Raw genomic sequence first — 23,194 nt, 5'->3', positions numbered from 1 at the left:
TGCTTCTCCCTCTGCCTGCGTCTCTGCCTCTCTCTCTCAGTCTGTGTCTCTCATGAATAAATAAATAAATAAATCTTTTTTTAAAAAAATGATAATGATTGTATAGGCAAAGGAACCAAGGCTCAGGGAACCTCCAGTCAGATGCACAGAGGCTGTGTGACTGACACTTTGCTGGAAGGGAGGTGGGTCGAGCTCAAACAATGACGGGCACTAGGGGGACACTTGTTGGGAAGAGCACTGGACGTTATAGGTAAGTAATGGATCACTAAAGTCTACTCCTAAGACCAATACTACACTATATGTTAACTAACTTGAATTTAAATAAAATCTTGGAAGAAAAAAAATAAAATTGTTACATGTTCTTAAAAATACAGATCAGTACATATAATCCAAAATACTTTAATAAATGAAATACAAGTAATTTGTTAGCTTATTACTCACAAACACATAGGAGTGTCCATAAGCAGCTCAAATAAGATATAATCCAAGTAACTGCTAATTTACTGGGGCATAAATACCAGCTCATGAAAAGAAAATGCTCTTCAAAGAGCATGATACAATTTTGCAATTAACAAGGGGAAAGTCAGCCCTGATGAAATGTTGGCATAAAGGTCCATATTTCAAACATATACTACTACACAAAACACGGCATGATTTCTCTTTTTGTATTTTAGAGAGGAGTCACTTATCACATAGAAAAAAAAAGATAGGGACACCAGGGCAGTTCCGTGGTTGAGCATCTGGCTTCGGCTCAGGTCGTGATCCCGGAGTCCTGGGATCAAGTCCTACATCAGGCTCCCTTCAGGGGGCCTGCTTCCCTCTCTGCCTATGTCTCTGCCTCTCTTTCTGTGCCTCTCATGAATAAATAAAATCTTAAAAAAAAAAAAAAAGGGAGAAAAAAGAAAAAATAATCATGCATATGTTTATTAACAGGAAGTTATATATTGTATGTAATTTATTTATAAATAATTTTGAATCCTGATGAATAATCTCTTTTAATATTAATGCTACCAATTACACTTAAGATTAGGCATGCAAGCAAATAACCAGTGCAAACGATGAAAAACAGGGAAATACTTTTCTTCTCACTGAACTGCATGGGAATTTTGTCTATTGAAAGCCTCCCAGAAAACCTTAAGGCAACCTGAGGTTCCCCAAGCGAGACTGATAAGAAATCTTAGCTTGTTATCAGCTGTTTACTAAGTATAGTGCTTTTAATATTTAATATTTGATGATGATGATGATGATGATTACAATCTCTAGGCAGGAACAAATAGCTACAGGAAAAAGGTCTTGAAGGGGAGTCAAGCTATGGTTACCCAACTAACCTCCTGTCCTTTAGCTCAGGAAACTTCTCCACCTGTCTTTTAAGTGTTGATTTCTAGCAAAGTGCTAATTATAGTCTTTAGGTAAAGAGAACTCGAAGACCACACACTAAGATTTAATTTCCATTATAGTTACCGTTATTAATAGCTAATAAGATGCAAAAAATGACTAGCATGATAAAAAGTTTGAATTAGTGAATACCCTTTTTTTTTTTTAAGATTTTATTTATTTATCCATGAAATACAAAGAGGCAGAGACATAGGCAGGGGGAGAAGCAGGCTGCCTGTGAGGAGCCCAATGAGGGACTCAATCCCAGGACCCTGGGGATCATGACCCGAGACAAAGGCAGACGCTTAACCACTGACCCACCCAGGCACCCCAAATATTCTTAACGAAATATAACTTTAATATGTTCAGTAGTCATCAATTATTTTAAAATATCTAGGCTAGAACAAGCACTGAAAGGTAATACAGAAACCTACCTAATGAGTAAACAAGACTAAAAGTCATCTTATTTTTCATAAACTCCAAACCCTGAAGTGCTTCACAGTTTCTAAAAAGTTGACTCTCCCAAGTAATTTTAACTTTGCTTTAGCAAAATCTCTTTTCATCTGTAGACATAAAATATAATCTATATCTATATCTCTATATTTATATCTACATTGATATAATATATAGACATATACAGAGATATCTATATAGTCTCCATATATAGGGAGAAGAGAGAGGGAGAGGTCATTTTTTATAGACAATCCAAATCAAATCATATCAATAAAATGTCTCCTGCCATGGACAATACACAAAAGTGCCACACAAGTGTTGATCTTCCTTCTCCCTTCCCTTTCCAAGGAGGGTAATACAGAGCACAATGTCTTCTTATTCCCATCACCTTTGAACCCTGATAACAACTTGTAAATCCCCTCCACTAGCAAAGGCACTCCTGAGGACAAAAGAGCCAACATTAGACCAAGCGTAACTTGCCCTTCAGTGGGCTGCTTTAGTCATTACACAGGGTTTCAATGTTCAACAGAGGCAACACCCTGCATAACCTCAATCTTCCCTCTTCCTGCCCAGAAACACGTGCCTGGCAATCCCCACCCTGTTCTGGGTAGAGTTTCACCCAGAGTGTTCACGCAGTATGTGCCAACCCTCATGAGCTGTTATCCCTTTACTTGATTGAGCAGAATAGATTGGAACCAAAAGACCTGGGAAGGCCAGTGCCAGGTAGAGCAGTGCTAAGAGTGAAGAAGAAACACCCAACAGAAAGAGATGATCTCTCCACTCATCCTGACACCCGAGAACCCACAAAGACCTGGTGATTTTTTAATGTGAACTACACATACTGTCAAACAAAATCCACCCATGATCCAATCACGAAGAACTGACAGTTTCCATTATTTCTTTTACGGGCACCATTTGCACAACTGAATGGGAAACAGGGTTGGAAGAGAGAAAACAATGGCTAATCCAATTGTCATTGATAACTGGATTTGCAATTGCAGCCAGAGAGGCAGCTGAGACAGACACATAAATGCACACATTCACACTCTTCATCCTACCCACATTGTCCATCTCTAACTCTATTATGGCTTCCCTTTTAACACTGGCCTAAACCCTGGCTAGGCAATAGGAAGAATAGTCTTTACTTGCTATAGACAGATAATCCACCATATAGTTAATGCACTCATGGCCAATCAGGTATCAAATATTTAATATTAGTTCACATAATTCCCCCCTCTCACATACCTATACACAGGGAAATGAGAGATGGATAATGCTGTAAGATTGAAACAATGATGAAGAAAGTGCTCCAAGTGACTTAAATTAGCCTAAATAAGACCAATCTCAGAATCTCCATGGCTATGGTTTTCCACATGCATCCAGAAAAGAAGACAGCATTCACTGACACAGGAGCACATAATTATACTTTTAGAGTTGAAATGACCTTAAACATTACATGGTTCAATTTCATTTGCCAGTTGAGGCAATCAAAGCCAAATAGCCAGTTAATAATGTGAAGACTGGAATCCTTGGGGCTCCTAGATAGGTAAGGTTTCTTCTACCACTTTCCCACTCCCATGATGCCAGCCCACCACTACCACGATTCCTCCCATTTTCTACTGTCCGTAAAACATGACCAAAAAAAAAAAAAAATTACTCCTTTCAAGTTTGTAACTACCTAGAAGAAAAAAGGGGATCAGGGAGTCTCTGAAAATGCTTCTCTCTTATAATTATAGCATGACAAGTTTAAAGATTTATTTATTTATTTGAGAGAAAGAGCACGCACACACACATGTGCATACATGAACTGGGGGATGGGCAGAGGGAAAAGAATCTCCAGCAGATTCCCCACTGAGTCCAGAGCCTGATTCGGGGGGAGAGTGGGAGCTCAACCTCTCAACCCTGAGATCATGACCTGAGCTGAAACCAAGAGTTGAGGACTCAACTGACTGCACCATGCAGGTGCCCCTAGAATTACAAGTTTAAATCCACAACCCTTAGGTTCCATAAACTGCCCTAAAATATGAAGATGTTCTGGCTATGACATCTGTCCTCCACTGATCACCACTGATCGCTTCTAGAAATGGTAGAAAAAGTTTTAGACTTTCCTTCTATGTGCTCCATTACACTCAATCAATTAAAATATTTAGAATGGTTACAGAATTTTAGAGCTCAAAAGGATCTTAGAAAAAATACAGCTCAACATTCTCACCTCACAGATGAATGGAGGAGCCTGGAGAGGTGAAAGTGATTGATTTGTGGCAACACTGACAGGAACCGGAATAACAAGGACATGGACACTTTCTCAGCGTGGTGCTCATCCCCCAAATGAAAAGTTTACAAAAGTGGGGCCCACCAGGCTGTTTCTTCTTCCTCTCGCCTTTTCATGAGCTCTTCCGACACTTATCATCCTCCTCTCCCCAGTTCTTCCCACTTCCTGTTCTTCCAGGTGCTTCTTCCAGTTCTCATCCATCTCCCTTTCCAAGTTCCCTACTGGCTCCAGAGGGAACAGTCCTCAAGCCTCCACAAAATGGCATATGAATTTCCCAAATTGCTCACAGTAGAAATCCAGAAGCAATCACTCCCATTGCAGCCTCTGTCCATCAGCAGATCCTGGCAATTCAACCCATTTGTCTTGACCTCTTGGTACCCACTCTAGTCTGACTCAAAATAATCTCTCAACTGAATCCTAGCAACAGTCTCCCCACTTCAACCTCAGTCCTCCTGGAATGCTTCCCCCATGTATCAGCCAAAGGGATCTCCTTTAAAATGCAAATTTTGTTTGGTCGCTTTCCTGCTTAAAACCCTCTGCAATGGCTCCCCAGTGCACACTCAGTACAATCCTAAATCTTTCGAGTAGCATAAAAGGCCATGCATTAACTGGGTCCTATCCACCTCAGGCCACTCTCACCTCATCCTTTAGGGTTCAACTTAATGTCACTCTATGGGAAATATATACCTCTGTTTCCCACATACACTCACCCATGTACATGATATACTCTCTAAATTATCATATCAGCCAAACTCGTGCTTAGATAATGACTGGTTTATTTGACTGAACAATAACTGTGGCCTTAATCAGAATGTTTTATCATGTTCAAGGAGCCATATGAGCCTGGAAAAGTAACATATCTGAGTTTATATCTGCAATTGTTCTTAACATTTTGATAAACTTAAAGAAAAATAAACCGGTTTGCCTCAGTTTTAAAGTTAGTAAAAAGAATTAATATAGATACTAATCAACTAACTTGTTGATCACCAGATATCAGTATTACCTTTAGCCTAAGAGCATTCTGGAATCACAGCAACCATTGGCAAGAAAGTACCAACCACTGGTAATAAATTGTAGGCAGGGAATATATCCAAGGGAGATGGTATCTTAAATTTATAGGGTTCATCCTGGGGATTTCAAATTAGTTTACTTATACTCTTTGTGAAAGTAGGAGGTAAGGGAGGCACAAATACTATTTCTTTGTAGAACAAACTGACATTCAGAAATTAGGTAACTTGTCAATGGCTTACTGCCAACATCAAAGTATTTTTTACATATTATCCAAGAATCCTCAGAGCATCTTTGGTAGCTGGATAAGAAGATAGATTACTGGGATCCCTGGGTGGCACAGCAGTTTAGCGCCTGCCTTTGGCCCAGGGTGCGATCCTGGAGACCCGGGATCGAGTCCCATGTCGGGCTCCCGGTGCATGGAGCCTGCTTCTCCCTCTGCCTATGTCTCTGCCTCTCTCTCTCTCTGTGTGTGTGACTATCATAAATAAAAAAAAAAAAAAAAGATAGATTACTAACTGCCATTTGCATAAAGGAAATGTAACCATATAAGCATGAGTGGCCTCATGTCACCCACAAAGGGAGGGCACAGACAGAAATAGAAACAGGTTCTAAGACTCCTGGTTCTCCAACCCATGGCACAGACTGGATAGAAATACCTGAACAATCAAATACTGATCTAATTTGCTGAATATATGTATCTATCAGATTCAATTATGAGCTTTCATTCTGCATCCAAGGCATTTTTTCTGTTTTTCGGTAAGAATAGAATTATTTGTTGAAAATTGAATAATTACCTAAAGGTGGCGTGGTGATTTAACTAAACTACAAATGTACAGTTCTGGCCCTCTAAAGCTGATATGATGGCCAATATTAATAAAATTCGAAACCTACTTTTTCCCAGAAGTTTCGGCCTGCTAAACGGTATTGAGGATTCTACCATGAAAAGAGTCAGTAAAATAATGTCTCAAGAGGCTTAAGTAGGGTCTATTCTCCTTCCAAAGTCAGCAGAGTATAAAGAAAGGTGAACACACTGGATACAGTCAGTACTGCCTTCTAATTCTAACTCCATGGAAAGGTAAAAACAATTAACTGGATTTAAAAGCTTTTGCAGCTATTCAGAGAAGGGAGTTATTTAAGTCACCTATACTGCTGATTCAATGCATGTCACTCACCACCCTCCCTACCTTCACCTCATCCCACCTGGCAATCAGCAGCATTAGGGGCAAAGTGCTTGGAACCTCCTGTGAGCTCCTGTCATGGCAGGTCCTCACCTCAGTCCCCTAAATGCTATCAGCCAAAAGAGTAAAATAAAATTTAAAAAAATAAAATAAAATCCCACCAAGAAGCTCACCACAGCAATGAGAGAGCCTCAACTGAGCTTTATTCAGCTATATCCTAGTTTTACTCTATTCTCCCCCGTCAGACCCAATTCTCAATTCCCCTAATGATTTTGAATCTTGTGATGACAAAAATGGGGAAATATTTAGCTCAGGTTTATTTCTATACTATTGCATAATCTCATCTAATTGGTACCTAAATTATATAATAACCAACAAAGAACAGAATTATTCTAGTTCATGTTGGGTGGGGAGGAGGAATGTATACATCTCATAGAATATATACATTTCACAGAATATATATATATATGTATACATATATATATTCTATATATGTGATGTAGATCAATAATTAGATTGATCACAATCCCTGAATCCTCTTCATTGGTGGGAAAATACCATACACTTTATATGTGTTTTCCAGAGGAAGCAATTTTACAGGCTTCATTAGACAGTGGGCACACACTTTATTTTAACCTGCATACAATTATAGTTAAAATGCCTCTACTTGGGAAAGAAGACAAATTTACAAATCAGGGGCGATATGTATCAGAGTAGTTTAATCATGAAAACCAGATATCACACCCAGAACCTAAAGAGAGCCAGAATGAGTCCAAAGAGAAATAGAGAGTAGGTCTTGGGAAACTTCACTTGACCATTCTATCTTGCCTTTTCCAATGCAAGAAGCAAAAGGTAAGTATGGTTAGGAAGGCAAAAGATAGGTGTTGGTAAAAATGAATTAAGCAAATAAAAAACATTTAGGCCAATTACAATTTTTGGAATGATAATCACTGAAAATTATTGGTGAAAACTGTATCAATCAGAAAGAAGAAGTATAGAAAGCGGTGCAGTATAAAGCACTCCTGTTCCCAATGCCCAGTTCAGCAGCAACATAATTTCTGATAATTATCAAAACAATTCTATGGGAAATGGCACATTCCATTATTCCCATTTTACAGAGCGAGAAACCCAAAATCCAAACTGTAATTTTCTCCCTTCACTTATGTAATGATTCGGCAAAGAGATTAGTTAAAAGTTTTAAAACTTTTATTCCCACACTGATGCTTAGCCACCCTGCTTTAACAACTTCAACAATCATTTTAACTTAAAAAATGAGACCAAAAAGCGCATCAAACAATACGTCCCCAAAATAAGTATCAAACAATGAGTTTCAAAAATATGACCAGATAAAAAGCCTCTAAAAAGAAACTCAACCTATAGACAAAAATTGCCGCAGGTATATCATTTCAGAATTTCTAGATCCTTGCAAAACACAACCGACTACCAAGTTCAATTTCTTATGGTTTACTGTGTAAAAAGAATGTGGACACCTAGGACAGAAAGTGTCTTCAAGAGGACTTTAGCACATACCGTACTACCAGGGAACTCTCTACAACTGGAAAACTCTGGGAAGGAATGTCTGATTCCAGTTTCAAAACCCATGGAATTACCCTCAGAGCCCCCTGAAGCTAAAGAAATCTATGTGCAAATATTTAACTTCACTGCTACAGCAGGTGTCAAAGAGCTCCTAAGCTAAGTGTTGTCTGCTTTTAGGGACTCTGGTGGGCTTTCAGCTGAGGCCATGATGAGAAAGAAGCAGAGCGCTGAGAAGGGGTCTGTATGGGCACAACCTGCTCTGGGAAACCCAACTTGCTGTTCAAGTACCAACGCTTACACACCTCACCACATTTCTTTAAAGCTCTCCAATGGGTGGATACAGGTTTCTTTTAAGAAGGCTTTTCCTTCGGCAATATTTGCCTGAGTGTTTCCTCTGTACACACAGTTTCTGAGCAATCAGAGTGAACACCAGAGAAGAGGTCAGCAAAATGCAACCGGACACTTATAGCCAGAGCTCAGAATAGCCCCAGCTCCAACGCGGCCCCTCCCTTCCCATCCGATAGGTTTTCCTTCACTCCTTCTCGGCAATTACGTTTTTTACCATTGTAATTATTAACAAATGTCCACCCAGCCCCACTTTTTCTTTAGAATACTACCTCCTCCGATACACATAAATACGTCATCATGATATCCTCTAGTGAAAAATAGGGTTAAGTCATTATGATTTCATGTCTGTAAAATGTTGAGATCCTGACCTCCAAAAACACAAACATCGTGGTTTCATTAGTTTAGTCTCTCTCTTCGAAAGACAGGGTAAAAAAAAAAAAAAAAAAAAAAAAGACAGGGTAGAAAAGAAAAATGCAAACACGATTTAGGGGCCTCTTTAATTTCTCAATATAGATATATAAACAACATAAATATGTATAAATATGTCAACGATCTCTGCAAAATCAAATAGCAGTAATAGCAAGGACAGGATCTTTAGAGGCTATCTTGCTTCATTTGATTAGAGTACAAAGGGAGGGGCACCTGGGTGGCTCAGTAGCTGACCATCTGCCTTTGGCTCAGGTCGTGATCCTGGGATCCCAAGATCCTGGGATCAATTCCCCCAGGGGGCTCCCCATGGGGAGCCTGCTTCTCCCTCTGCCAGTGTCTCTGCTTCTCTGTGTCTCTCATGAATAAATAAACAGAATCTTCAAAAAAAGAAGATTTTTTTTAAGGGAACCAAATTTCTGACTAAAAATTTAAACAGTCTTTAGAGGATTATATAAAGTAATTCTGCATATGCTTTACTTAATGTTACATATTCGTGTATTAAGTTCTTCCTTTTAACAAATATTTAGTAAACACCTATTCTGTTCCAGACTCTGCTCTACTTTTCTACCTTTGTTTCCCTAAAAAGAATCCTCCCATAAACTCCATGAATTTTTAACAATTCTCTCTCTTAATGTCCATCAGTATACATGGGAATTTGTAAAATTATTCTTCCATTTGGACAGATGGGAGCGCACTTCCTTCTAGACTTCGTTTTGAATGGAAGAGGAAAACCACCACAATAGATCATAATAGCTGTGAGAGCACTGATCACACTTCAGAAATGGAGACACGTTTCAGCCAATATTGTCTTGCTGCATTTTATGCTTCCTGAGTTAGACTTGATGTTAAGAAAAGGCCCCTCCTCATGAAGTCAGAGTTGCCAAGGCTTGCTGGGAAGTTACCTAGCCCTACAGAGCCAAGGCCTTATCTCAAAGGATAAGGTGGAGTTTGCTCTTTTCCCCTATTGCAAAATATGAGAATATTAAGTAATCTGTTTATATCATACAGATCCAAAATCTTGGCTGGGTTTTTAAGGATAAAACATCCATAGGACTTCCTAGTTGGAAAAAGCTACATGAGACTCTTTCTTCCGATCTCAACCTTGGTTCACCCAATAAAATTTGGCAATTTCCCCTAAGTGCGTTTGAAATGAAAATTTAGTGTTGTTCCTCATGGCCAGCATTTCTGGGTCATCTGGTAACGTCAATTTGTCTTCTACAGACCAATTCTGTGGAACTGCCTGGGCTGGAGCTGGAGTCTTTTGGTATAGAAACAAGTATGAGTATCTGAAACTTTGAAAGTTTTAAATGAGTTAATCCACAGTAGCCCCTCCATGACAAAAAATGTTAACTTTATAAAACTACAGATAGACATAGACACTGATGTAAAATAACCAGTGGAAGAACAGACATAAAAGCTTCTCTTTATGTTAAAGACTAAAATTGGCGCTTGGTCACCTTCTTTAAAGAGTATCTCTTTAAATGATTAACACAAATGTACATGAAGGAAATTATGTGAAAATGAGGTTTAGGTCTTTAAATATATCCCACATAAATTCATTATTTAAACAGAAGATGACTCCTCTTCTGACTCACTCTATTCTTAGTGAGCTCTGCAGTCGATGGTTTTCTATTGAGTTTTTAGACCGTGGATTAAGCATCATGCCACCCACCGAGAGTGAAGTTGAACCAGGTGAACTGGGGGCGTGGACGGAAGTCTCAGTCTCCCTCCTCTCCACAGAACTCTGGCAGAGAAGGCACCGTGAGAGAGCATCTAGTTCTTCTCACCTTCAGGCTGAGCTGAATCCGACTATCACAAATTAAGGGACCCTCAGAAGAATTTTTAAGGCAGGACCCTTTCAAAGTAACTAAAGCTACTGGACCTTAGTCACACTCAATCTCTTATCTTATTTGTGCAAATTACTTCAAAAAACAGAATTTTAAGTTTTCTTTTGCCAAGTGTGCTGCATTATGCTTTAGCCATGCTTATCCAGGAGCAAGAGAAAGAACCACCTGGATCAAAGGAAACATTTGATAAAATAAATGAAAGGTGTTCCAGCTCCTTGCCCTTTGGATTTCTGATCCTTAAAAATGGAGCACTTACTTCTGCCATAAATGTACCAGAAACTACTTCAGAACAAGATAACAGTTTGTTTTCCTCTAAACACACCCTTCTCTATGTAGTTAAAAATATGAGATGGACTCGTGTCCTTGTGGAAGACATTCTTGCTCAAACCATGAATCCTTATTAGAGGTCTTGATAATTTTCACTCTCAACCACTGAGACCATGAATAAGCCATAACCCAACTATTTCAACTTTTTTATATTTTAACTGGAGTTGCTATAATATCTAAGTGATCCCACTCCCACCAGATAAAGTCAGGTAAGAAAAATGGGAGGGTCAACTAAGAGGGCACTAAATTAGAAATAAATAGTCCCTAACTGTAGTTTCAAGACTTGTTTTACTGTAGGGGTGCCTGGGTAGCTCAGTTGGTTACAGGACCAGCTCTTGATTTTGGTGCAGGTCATGATCTCAGGGTCATGAGATGGAGCCCCATGTCCAATTCCATGCTCAGCATGGAGTCTCCTTGAGATTCTCTCTCTTCTTCTGCCTCTCCCCTGCTCAAGCTTTCTCTCAAAAGAAAAACAAGAAAGAAAGAAAGAAAGAAAGAAAGAAAGAAAGAAAGAAAGAAAGAAAGAAAGAAAGAAAGAAAGAAAGAAAGAAATTGTACTATAGAAGAGCTTGCACTGTTGAATATTCTCCACCAAATAATGGCACCAAAAGCAACTATCCAAAATTCAGTAACAGGCAACTAGCTAAATATGCCTCAAAAAAAAGTGTAATCAGCTCAGTCTCCAATCAACATGAAAGATAATCTTAGAACAGAAGTCTTATCAGAATACAAAAATACACAATATCCATGTGGCAAGTTTAATTATCACAAAGCCAAACAATTTTACAGATGTTTCTACCATATTTTGTTGTCTTTTTGTTTCTTCTTAGAGAAACTTGACTACATATTTGTATGCTATTCATTACATTGTTATTTTAATTTTGTGCTTGAAAATCAAGGGAAATACTTTAGGAAATAAACTTCTTAGTCAAAGCTTTAAGAAACGCATGTATAATATCCTATTGCAGTAGAGTGCTGTCAATCCTACAGACCTTACAAACTCAAGAAATGATTTACATCTCCTGTGAACTTAGCTAGAACATTATTCTCAAGGAAAACACATACACACACACACACACACACACACACACACACACAGAGTACCTCTCATTCCCAAACCTTCTCACTGATTTCTCTGCTTTAATTGTCTCAAAAGTATATATTCATTCAATCTACAATATTTCTTACATTCATATGCTATAAGACTTTCACCTCGTCTTTGCCACTGGGGCAGTGACAGTCACCACAGTGGAGACTTAACACCAGAGGCACAAGAATCTTAAGACAGAAGTTTTACTATTTTGCCCACACTAACCTGACATTTTCCCACAGTCATGTTGTAAAAGTGCAAGGAACCCATAAAACAATATAAAAGAAAATACTGTAGTTTCCTTTTTCCTAAGAAACTTAGGCATCAAATTCTCATTATTCAGAGTCAAGAGCATAAGTGAGGGAAGGAGGGAAATGGGGGGGGGGGCGCGGGGTGAGGGGACTACACAGTCAGAAGAAACCTAGTATGCAAACATAAGAAACGTCATGATGGCCATACTATTCCAACTATTCTAGGAGTTATGAGGAGGCATCACGTACCCAAGACCTGCTGTTCAGTCTGGTTGAAGAATCACTCCAGAACATGCAATACCCACCCTTTTTCTTCCAAACCCTCCACCCCACTAGTCCAAGTTTTTGGTAAGCATTACATGTTTGCCAAACAGCACCAATCAGACTAGAGTTTCCAAAACACATACAAGTTGTCTCTCAGGTGATTTTAAAGGGAAGAATATATGACACAGTTCACTTGCAAGTTTCATTTAACTTGATGAGTATTGTCTACAACTCTGATTTTTTTAAAATCTCATTGTAAATAATAATATCTTGTATATCTGTGATGCCTTCACCTAATCACTTTAATAAATATTAATTGAGCCCTGTCTTCTCACTATCAAGCAAATAGTATTGTTCCCACATTACTGATAAGTCAAAAGACAAGAGGAGAGAGGCACACTGAGAGCATGATAGCACCAACTGAAATTTAACTCGTATTTGGTTTTTAACAGGCACTGGGCAACATTAACAAAAGAGGTCCTGAAGGTTTTTTAAGTAAAAAATGTCCATCGTTTCCTCACTGAAGTTCATCCATGATTACCCCTCTTTATAACCTCAGTTTATACCCATTTTTCCTGCAACAATGATATCATTCTCCTTCTGTAACATCTGTTTCTCTACCCTGCAAGCTACAAGAAAGAATATTAGAAGATGCTGCCAAATACATTTATATAAATCTAGCAGCCTCTCTGAATTAGTCATTACAAGGTGGTAACTATCTGGCAAAATATTTATTTTTGACAGAAAGGCACAGCTAACACAGGCACCTGCTTCAAAAGTAAGACACCTCCTCCCCCCTTATTTTTAACCATGCAGGACCACACTGATTCAGATTCTAATGGCTCAATGAAGTTCTTAAAATTACTTTCTGTGTTGAAGCAAAAATGTGCAGACTAATAAAACCCCATAGAAAAGCTTTAGTTTTTAACTTCAAAAATATAGCTATATGCAATGTATGAGTGGTATCATCTACAAAGACATAAGTATATGAATATATACTTCCCCAGACCCATTAAGCTCACCTTCTACTTCTTCTTCATCACACACATGCTTAAGGAAGGAAGCCCCTCTGTCCAGGACAGCTTCATCCTCCATCCTATAGTAATAAAAAAGAAAAAAAGAATGCTCAGACTTCTCCTGGAGTGAGCCACTTGAAGTAGCCCAGCTTCTGGGCAGGTTAACCTGCAGGCTGCTGTTCATGTTAACAGGGCAGAGTCACTCTTCCTTTGGTGTCTGCTACTCCTTCACGCAGCTCCTCTCATCTGGTGCTTGAAAATATGCCGGTCCCACATAGCTTCAGTTCTAACCTTGAGAGGGCACCCACATGGACAGGTGAGAGAAAATCATCTCAATCCTATAGGCTGGATGCTGGGGGCTCTCCCTTTGGGATTTGCAAAAAGGCAGGGGGGAAAAGATGAAAGCAAAAAAAAAAAAAAAAAATACCAAGAGAGGAAGTTTGGTTTGTCTGGAGTGCTCGTGATGATCGTTTGTGGAAATCCAGCTTCAGTGCTTAGCTCTTTAAACACCCACTGCATAAAAATGTATACCCTCACACACACACACACACACACACACACACGCGCGCGCGCGCGCACACACGCACCCACCCACACACAGCAAACGACAGGGAGTTAGGCTAGTGCACAGTGGGAGCCTAGCTTCCAGCCAGCCTCTTAATACCAGCACAGCCCAGTATTCTCTGTTGAGTGGCAAGCTTTGAGTCACATGTTGGCCTTACGGAAATCTGACATCTGAGGATTATCCAGCAACCCAGCTCCAGCAACAGTCATGTATATATGCCACCCATTCATTCATTTTCCACGTTCCTATCACACATCTCTGTGTATACCTGTCCTGTTAACTCTTCCCTGAAGGGCACAAAGTTCTTCAGTTTGTAGCCACATTATGCTGTCTGTCCTCCTGCCTCCTTACATAATAGGATCTGCTCTGCAATTTCATATGCTAAATAAGACCTCAGAATCCATCCAAGTAATGACAGTGTTTTTACGGCCCCTGATGCCAAACATGTTTCTTAGTTTATAGGATGAGTTAAGGTTGATTTCCAAATTCTGTGACTTCTTTTCACTGCATTAACTTTGACATGCAGAATTCCATGAACTCTATTTATAGTGAAAGCAGAAAGAAAAAAATCCCGAATTGCTCAAATGCTGCTTGTGTCGCACCGGTCTAGAAACAAAGAACTTTCTCTGGAGACAGCTGCTCTATGTCATACCGTACATAAGCTCTGCCAGAGAACCAAATGTTCACTCTGTATTCTATTCATCCAATTATGTGCTCAGGCACTGAATATTGTAAGTCTGTTTTCCATATTGTCCGTATAACTTATTCTTGTGCTTCAGATATTTGTTATAATCTATGTGGATATGTGCTGAATTCACATTTTCCTCTTTTCTATTTTAAGAGCATATCCATCTTTCAAAGCAACCATCTGAGTGTAAAAAGCCAGAAATTGAGTGTCAGGTAGACCTGGGTTTTAAAAATCTAGCACCACCATTTAATAAATGTATCACCTGAAGCAGAGTATTTAATTCTTTGAGCCTCAGTTTTTCCACCAATGAAATTGGAGGTAACAGTATCAACACTGCAGGATTGCTTTGAATTTCACAAACGTGAAAACACTCAGTTTTGTGCCTTGCACCTACTACATAGTCAATAAAGATAAGTTTCCTTCCTTTATTCTTTTCTTCTTTCTTCTTACCCCAAACTTTACTGGTAGACAATGCCATTAGGAAACTTGTTACCTTTGGACACTTGCATAACATCTTCTTTTAGGGATAGGGGTCTTGTATGCAATTTCATCCTGATACATATTTTTTTCCTCCTCCATACTCAAACTAAAAATATAAAACTAAAAGCAAGTAAGATATGGGAAATCAGGATTATGGTGGAAAAGAAAATGTCTTGAAGACTTGAGAAGTCAAATCATTTACCAGGAAGATTAAATGATACACATAATTTACCAACTCAACAAATATTTAATGTCTGCTACGTTCCAGGCACTCCTCAGAAGGAGGGGGAATACATTCATTCACAAGACAGACAAAATTCCTAAGAAACCAATAATAAATAGATGAGCAAAGTACTCTTAGATAGCATTAAGTGCTCTGCACAGAATAAAATGAGGCAAGGGTTGCTTGGCATAAGGTGGTTCAGAAGAGGTTTCTGAGGAGATGACATCTGAGTAGAGACAGAAATGACAGGAAGGAACCAGGTATTTGAAGATCTGAGGGCAGGGAGCATTCCAAGCAAAGGGAACAGCAAGTGCAAAGGCCCTAAGTGGGAACAAGTTTAGCATGTTCCAGGAAGGAAATGAGGTCAGTGAGGCTAGACAGAGAGAAGGCCAATGGTAGTGGGCAATGCTGGAGGAAACAGGTCCATGCAGTCCATGATAAGCAGACAAAATCTTAGGTGTTACAGGAGCCACTGCAGAATTTTGTTTTGTTTTGTTTTATTGAGGTAAAACTGACATACCACATTATATTAGTTTCAGATGTACGTGATTCAATTTTTATATATATTGCAAAATGATCACCACAATAAGTTTAATTAACATCTGTCGCCACGCAGTTACAAGATTTTTTTCTTGGGCTGAGAGCTTTTAAGATCTACCCTCTTAGCAGCTTTCAAATATGCAATACAGTATTACTAATTACAGTTAAGATTTTAAGATGGAAAGTGACCTGAGCTGTTTTACCTTTTTAAAGACTCCCTCTGGCTGGTATGTGAAAAGTGGATAATCAGGAGACCAAAGAAACTAGGAAACTATTTTAGGAACCCAGGAAAGGCTGTGGAAGAAACAGGTTTTGGGGAAGGAATCAACAGTTCTTTTCCAGCCGCTTTATGGTTGAGATGTTTATTATACATACAAAAGGAGCCTTACAACTAAATGTCCAAGTCTGGAGCTTGGGGACCTAGAGCTGGAGAATCAATGAATGAAGCTGGTAATCTGCAGCCATTATTAGATGAGGTCATCCAGGAAGAAAAGACAGAAATTGAGGTGTAGCCCTAAGATCAAATGCTGAAGCATGTCAACAATTATAAGCAGAGCAGGACAAAAGCAGTCCCAGGCAAAGGAAAAACCAGGAAAGAGTGATGCCAAGGAAGCACTGCTACAGAGAGGCTAAGAAAGATGGAGACAGAGAAGTGAAAATTCAACGTGGCAACATGGAGGTCATTGGCCACAATGACCACAGCACCTGAAACATACCAAACACAGTGCTGGACACTCAGAGGGCATCCATTAGATCTAGTCGTCTTCTCTTTCCTTCCCTCATCCACTCAGCAAATATTGACTAGGTGCCAGGCATACTGCTAGGCCCTGGAGACACAGTGATGAACACGACAGATTAGGGGCTCTGCGTCAATCACACTTGCCTCCTCGAGGACTCGTCTGGGAGAGTCAGTCCAAAGAGCAAGAAGTCATCAGCCACATGGCATTTATAGACATACATAAGGATGGCAGCTTAATGGGGGAATTTTTTTTAAAGACCTGAAAAGCACAACAGAATCCTGGAAGCCTGTACTACTGCAAGCACGTCAACAGGACTGACTCCCCTTTGGAAAACAAACAGTATGTTAGGCCACACATCTCAGCACAAACCCTTTCCCGCCTTATCAATCTATAGAATCCAACAGAGTTTCCTACAGAACATCATTTCTGCACCCCAGCACAATCAAGCTAATCTTAAAGTCTTTCATCAACTTTTTAGACATTTCCTAAATAAAAGGTTTAGCCTTTGCACCTAAGCCCCTCCCAAAACTGTACGCAACCAAGAACTGAAGCAGAAGTAAAGGAGAAAGATCAGTAACAACTAAAAGAGACCAAAGAAATGTTAATAACCAGAGAGCCTTCTTCCTAGGCTGAGTAACCATCCAGCCTAATTGAAGCACCATCCTGTGCTCCCTCTGAGTTCATGAGAATAATGATGGGTGCATTCCTTGGCTCTTTGATACATATTTCACATTCCCTCCAAGACTATACATAGCAAGTAATTAGAAACCTAGTTCTTTCTGACAGACAATACAAAGCATCTGCAAGCAGCCTCTTCCCTGTAGGAAGCGGAAAAAGAGAGATTGCCACAAACTGAAAATATAAAACCTGCAGGTCCACAGTGGCCTTTCCCCAGACCAGCCCTCTCCTCCTCAAAAGGCAAGGTGCATCCAGGGTCCTGCACCAAGCACAGGGATTCTACAACTTTTTCCCATCTTCATACTAACAAACATCGAGTATTTGGATTTGCCTTCCCCTCCTAAGGCCTCTCAGCAATCGCTTGCTATTATTAGTCAGACAGAGATATCTTTTGACATGACAGGCTGACCCGACCAGTTTTCCTTTTTATCAGTGGGAAGAAATTAACTCATCTAATCCCTAATCGGGCCCCCGAAATCCATTTGCAACGTGTCCCTTTCACACAAGCTGCCTCTGCTGAAAACAAAGAAAGGAAGGAGCATGCTTCTAAACAGCTCCCTGGGTTGCTCACATCGCCAGCATGAGGCAAAGTTCAGAATAGATTTGGAAGCTTCTCACCAGCATCACGGGGATAAGGGTCATACCAGTCAGTATAAGATCCACCCAGGGCCAATGCAGCTTTCCTTTAACAGTGGCTCTGACAGCAGAAGTCGGACCCCTTCCTCCTAAGTCCACACCCAACGTGGGGCTTTCTCCTATTCTCCATTATCCTGGGACACTAACATGATTTCACCGCAACACATGTCAAACCCGCTGCCAAATGAGCAGCTCTCACCAGCCGGGCCTAATCACTGAGCAGGCTTGTAAGGGTGACTTAAGCCCGGCACGAGAAACATTCGTGCAAAACTGCCAGCCGCTGGGCGCCGGGCACCCATCTACATTCCACCCCTGTGAGTTCCCACCCCCGAAGCCCTCGCCAACTGCCAACGTGCTCCCCAGCTAGTCCGCGCCGCGCAAGCAGCTGCCGCCCAGCCAGTCAGCAGGTGGCAGGCTGCCAGCACCCGGGCCGCAGAGCGCAAGCCTGCCTGTCCCCGCGCTGCTAAAGGTTGAAGGTCTTCGGGGGTGCTGGCCTCTAGGTTCGCCTCACTTGCCCTCCCGCCTCCCCATCCCATCCCTCCTGCGGCGCCTCCGTCTCTATGGTAATAGCATCTGGTTTCAGGGTCATGACTTTATACAGAGCGAGTTCCCTCTTAACCTAAGGCTTTTGCCAAAGGATGCACTAGCAAGAAGGTCACGGCTTGAGGGGGAGCCACCTGCCCCCTCGCCGTGTCGTGAGCTGCAGGGTCACAGGAGCAGCAACACTGAGACTCCCGGGGCCAAGATGAACCGTCCAACCCTGGCACGCAGGCTGTGCGTGAAGGACCTCTCCGGGGCTGGCAGCCCCAATCCCACGGCCAGCTCACGCTCCTCCTCCACACCCTGCACACCCTGCTCACCCTGCTCACCCTGCACACCCTGCACACCCTCCACACCGGGCCTTTCTGCCCATTTTCCAAATGGCATCCTGGGGCGCAGAATAGCTCCAGTTTTTGCACGTCCCTACGTGAGTTTGACCATGACGGTTCCTTCTGCTCAGGCAGAAAACAAGTGCATTAGTTAGCCTCGTGTTCTAACCCACCCTACTTTATCCTCACTAGTCTGATCTGTTTACAACGTCTAATGAACCCCATAATCTCGCACTTTACAACAGCTTGCCAGTGCACAGCAAATGTTTAAACAGTTCTTTATACACATGCCCTCACACACACCAAAGTGACGCACACAGGGGAGTAGACAGATACTGAGAAGTAAAGAGTTTTGTTATTTTTAGCCATTGCTGCCGTGAAAAGTCTATCTTCAGCCTATGCATAGGGGCCTTCACTCAGGACCCAGAGGTGCCAATCGCAAGTCTCGGAGCTCCAAAGCGGGCTGTCCCTCCTGCTTTGCTGGTCTGAGAACAGAGGGAAGGCAAAAAGCAGCATTTTCACAGGTCTTCTTCAGGAGCCACACAGAAAGCAACAATCAGTCCTGACATCTAAAATTATACACTCACACACACATCTCTGGATTCTATTCCCTACTCAAGTCATTTCTAAGAAGCGGGGAACCATTTTCACTACGCTCCACTTGCAAGCATGATATGTTCTTTCAATTTTTTTTAAACTGCACAATGTTTTACTGGTGCCTTTGTGGTTTGGGGAAATCTGCTTTCCACACTTACAACACACAATTAAAGAACAGTATCGAGTCCCCAAAGCGTAGGCAGGCGACAGGGGCAAGCGACAGCAGTGGCTGCAAGGAGCAGTGCCACCTTTTGGCAACTCGTGTTCACTACAGGGAAGCGGAGGGCAAGAGCAGAAGAAAGGCTGCAACGTGCTGGGTCCACACTTCAGCGGGTCTCCCAGGGGCCTTCCGCTCCCCAGGGAGGAAGAGACAAGACGGCAGTTGTTGGTGTCACTGTGGAAGCCGCTGGAGCTCTGGACATGAACATTGGGGTAAAGAGACATCAATGCAACAGACCTGACAGGCATGACCAATGGCCAGAGGCAACTCCCCGAGATCAGCCAGCAACAAAGCAAAGCAAACCCCCTCCTCGGAGCTCAGGAGGGCCCTAATCAGACTGGAAATTTACACAGGCCCAGGGCCAGGGAGAAATGGGTGACAGCCCCACATGGAATCAGGCTGCAGACTGGATAAAAGGTGAAAATGTAATCCAGGGCAGGATCATGCCAAACATAAATCTGGATTTATGAACTGCATTAAAAGTTCATTTGTACTCTTGGGCACTTATCCCAGAGAAACGAAAACTTACGGTCACACAGAAACCTGGACATGAAGGTCCACAGCAGCTTTATTCGTAATAGCCAAAAGCTAGAATTAGCCCAGGCGCCTCTCAACAGGTGAAAGATTCAACCAAGTATGGATACCTACCACTCAGTGACCAAAGGAGCACACTATGATACACAGAACAAATTAAATGAATCTCCAGGCGGTCACGCTGAGTGAAAAAAGCTAATCCCAAAAGGCTATGTATTGTATGATCCTATTTATGTAACATTTTTTGAAATGACAAAATTCTAGATATGAAGGACAGATTAGGGTGGCCAGGGGTAGAAACTGGGGGGGGGGGGGGGACGGTGGACAGGAGGGTGTTTGTGGCTATAAAAGAACAACATGAGGGATCCTGTGAAATTGGCTCTGTTCAGCGTCTTACCTACGGTGGTGGATACATGGATCCACACAGCGATACAATTATATAGAACTTAATACATACATACAAATACACAGAAAAATGAGGGTAAGTGGGGCGCCTGGGTGGCTCAGTCAGCTCAGCATCCAACTCTTGATTTCGGCTCAGGTCCTGATCTCAGCATCCTTGGGTTCAAGCCCCTCATTGGTCTCCCCACTCAGCAGGGAGTCTGCTTAAGGATTCTCTCTCTCTCCCCTTTTGCCCCCGTCCCCATGTGTGTTCTCTCTCTCTCCGTCTTTCTCTCTCTCTCTCTCTGTCTCTTCCTCCCTCTAAAATAAATAAATAGATCTTTAGGAAAAAAGAAAAAATGAGGCTAAGTAAAACTGAGGAAATCTGAGTAAGTTCAGTGGATCATATCAGCCAATATCTTGGTGGTTGATATTATACTAAAGTTGTAGAAATGCTGAAATTGGGAAAAACTGGCAGAGTGTACAAGAAATCTCTCTGTATTATTTCTCAAATATGCATGTGCATCTATAAACAGTTCAACAAAAATTTCAAAAAAAAACCTAAAAGCTCATTTACGAATCTGCTCTTTTAAAAAAATGTCCCCTTGGAGCACAATTTTTATGATGGTCACATACCAAGACTGGCCCTTCTACATCTATGCAGAAGCAGGCCGGCCAGCACAAGTCCCAGATGCGCTCTGTGCTAACTCCGTAACGTCAGCTTCCATCGCACTCCAGCGGCCTTTAAAATGAGCCTAAAAATACTTCATAACATTCAAGGAATTAAATAAGTTCCTGGAGTAGATAAATTCAATTAATTTTAGTTGAATTTAACTCTAAGGTCCCTAAGGGCCCAGAAAGTACCAGAGAATCAAGTCCTACAGACCCCAAGGCCTTAATTCGGTCTCTAAGAGCAAATGCACGAGGGTGTCGCCTGGGGAGACTACGATCTTCACCAAAAGGCCCCAACTCCTGTGTCCCATCTTTTCTATGTTGGGGCAAGGTCTGCTATACTCTCTGTCCCCAGACTGCTGACTGAGCTCTGAAAGGCTGCAGCAGACTCAGCAACAAAGGACAAGAAAAGAACTGGTAGCAGAGAGGACACAGGAATTAGGGGGTGAGGAAAGATATGGAGGTTCAGGGCATGTGATAGATGAAGGGAGAAGTAACCAGACAGGGCATCAAGTGTGCAAAGAAGGGAATGACTTCCACGATTCCCTCAGACCACTCGCCTGATTTAGCCTGCACCCCACAGCCACACCCTCTTTAATTTTTTTAGTGGGCCTTCCCATGCGCTTCCTCAACCACGGTGTGTTGCTTCTGACCAGAGTTCCACCTGAAGAACAGAATGGTCTTGTTCCTCTAAATGCAGATACTCAGCACCTTGTCCTTTGAAAGCTTTCTCAGTGTTTACTGTTGGGGGCAGGGAAAGAAGGCTCCCTTCTCAATTCTTTTAACCTTCAATTGCCCTTTTTCATATGCTCTGGTGTGAAAATCAGAAAGGTCCTAAGAGAAGGTGAAGGCAAGATGAAAAGGCTGGGGATACTCCATGTGAGAAACCAGAAGGGCAGCTCTGGGCAAGTCTCTCCTCTCTCCCTTCCTCCTCACCACTGCCAGGTCTTCAGCCAAAAGCCAGAGCCCAACCAGCCACAGAATAAAGATGGCAGAGCCAACAGAAGAAGATAAACCTCAGGGTAATATGGGGAGAGGGAATATCTATAGCTAGAAACCATCCTGCAAGACAGCTGTGAGTTGAGGGACACTCCAGTATGTTCAGGCTTAGAAGTCAATATGTGATTGGCGGCTTCCTACCTGCCCTCCCACCCACGGGCTCTAACTCGTCTCCCGCTCTGAACCCACTCTCCTGTAACCCATCCATTTATAAAAATACCATTTGGTATCATTCTCCTTTTAAAAATCATTCAATGGAAAAAAAAATCATTCAATGGTTCTTAATTATATTGAAGATGAAGTCCAAACTGCTCGACATGGAATTTAAGGCTTGTCACGAGCTTGTCACACTTAGCTCCTGTCATCCCCCATGCCACACCATGCCCTGAAGAGACTACCAAGCCATGGTGTTCCTCTGTTCTCAGCAGCCCCCTGAACCTGTCTGCTTCTCATATGGCACGTACGACACTACGCTGTCACTATCGCTGAAGCTCACGCGACTGCACTTGGACATGTCATCCCCACCACATTATGAACTCTTTTGAGAGCAGGTATCATCTTTCCATGCTCTTTTTAACTCCAGTGTAAAGCACAGTCACTATATATCCCAAGTGCTCTTTAAATGCTGATGAATGAACAAATGAATGAATCAATGAACCAACCAATGAAAAAAGGGTACAATGAGGATAGGTACATGTTTGGTACTAAATGCATCTCTAAGTTTAAAAGGTCCTAAAAGTATTTTTCAAGCAATATACATGAGGTACGCCTGGGTGGCTCAGCGGTGAAGTACATCTGCCTTTGGCTCAGGGCATGATCCTGGAGTATCAGGATCGAGTCCCATATCGGGCTTCCTGCATGGAGCCTGCTTCTCCCTCTGCCTGTGTCTCTGCCTCTCTGTGTGTATGTGTGTCTTTCATGAATAAATGAATAAAATATTTAAAAAAGAATATACATGAGCAAACTTCCAATTACA

The 23,194-nt window shown here is 41.6% G+C and overlaps 1 protein-coding gene across 5 annotated transcripts in view; it reads right to left on the bottom strand.

The window, feature by feature from the left end:
- SLC4A4 (solute carrier family 4 member 4) overlaps nt 1–23,194 on the bottom strand; it is a 343,107-nt gene that overhangs the window by 281,640 nt on the left and 38,273 nt on the right. Inside the window, exons 1-2 of one of the 5 annotated variants that reach the window (XM_041724406.1) lie at nt 13,824–13,970; nt 13,403–13,476 (exon numbers count right to left, since the gene is read on the bottom strand). In XM_041724406.1, coding sequence (XP_041580340.1) covers nt 13,403–13,476; nt 13,824–13,915 — 166 coding nt within the window. In that variant the 5' untranslated portion in view covers nt 13,916–13,970. Of the gene's footprint in view, nt 1–13,402; nt 13,477–13,823; nt 13,971–23,194 lie in introns of those variants that run through there. The other 4 variants (XM_041724405.1, XM_041724409.1, XM_041724408.1 and 1 more) reach the window with 4 other exon arrangements.

This window comes from Vulpes lagopus, chromosome 12 (assembly GCF_018345385.1).
Source record: "Vulpes lagopus strain Blue_001 chromosome 12, ASM1834538v1, whole genome shotgun sequence".
NCBI lineage: Eukaryota > Metazoa > Chordata > Mammalia > Carnivora > Canidae > Vulpes > Vulpes lagopus.
Note: the sequence above shows the minus strand (reverse complement) of the source record. Positions and strands in the feature narration are given on the sequence as shown.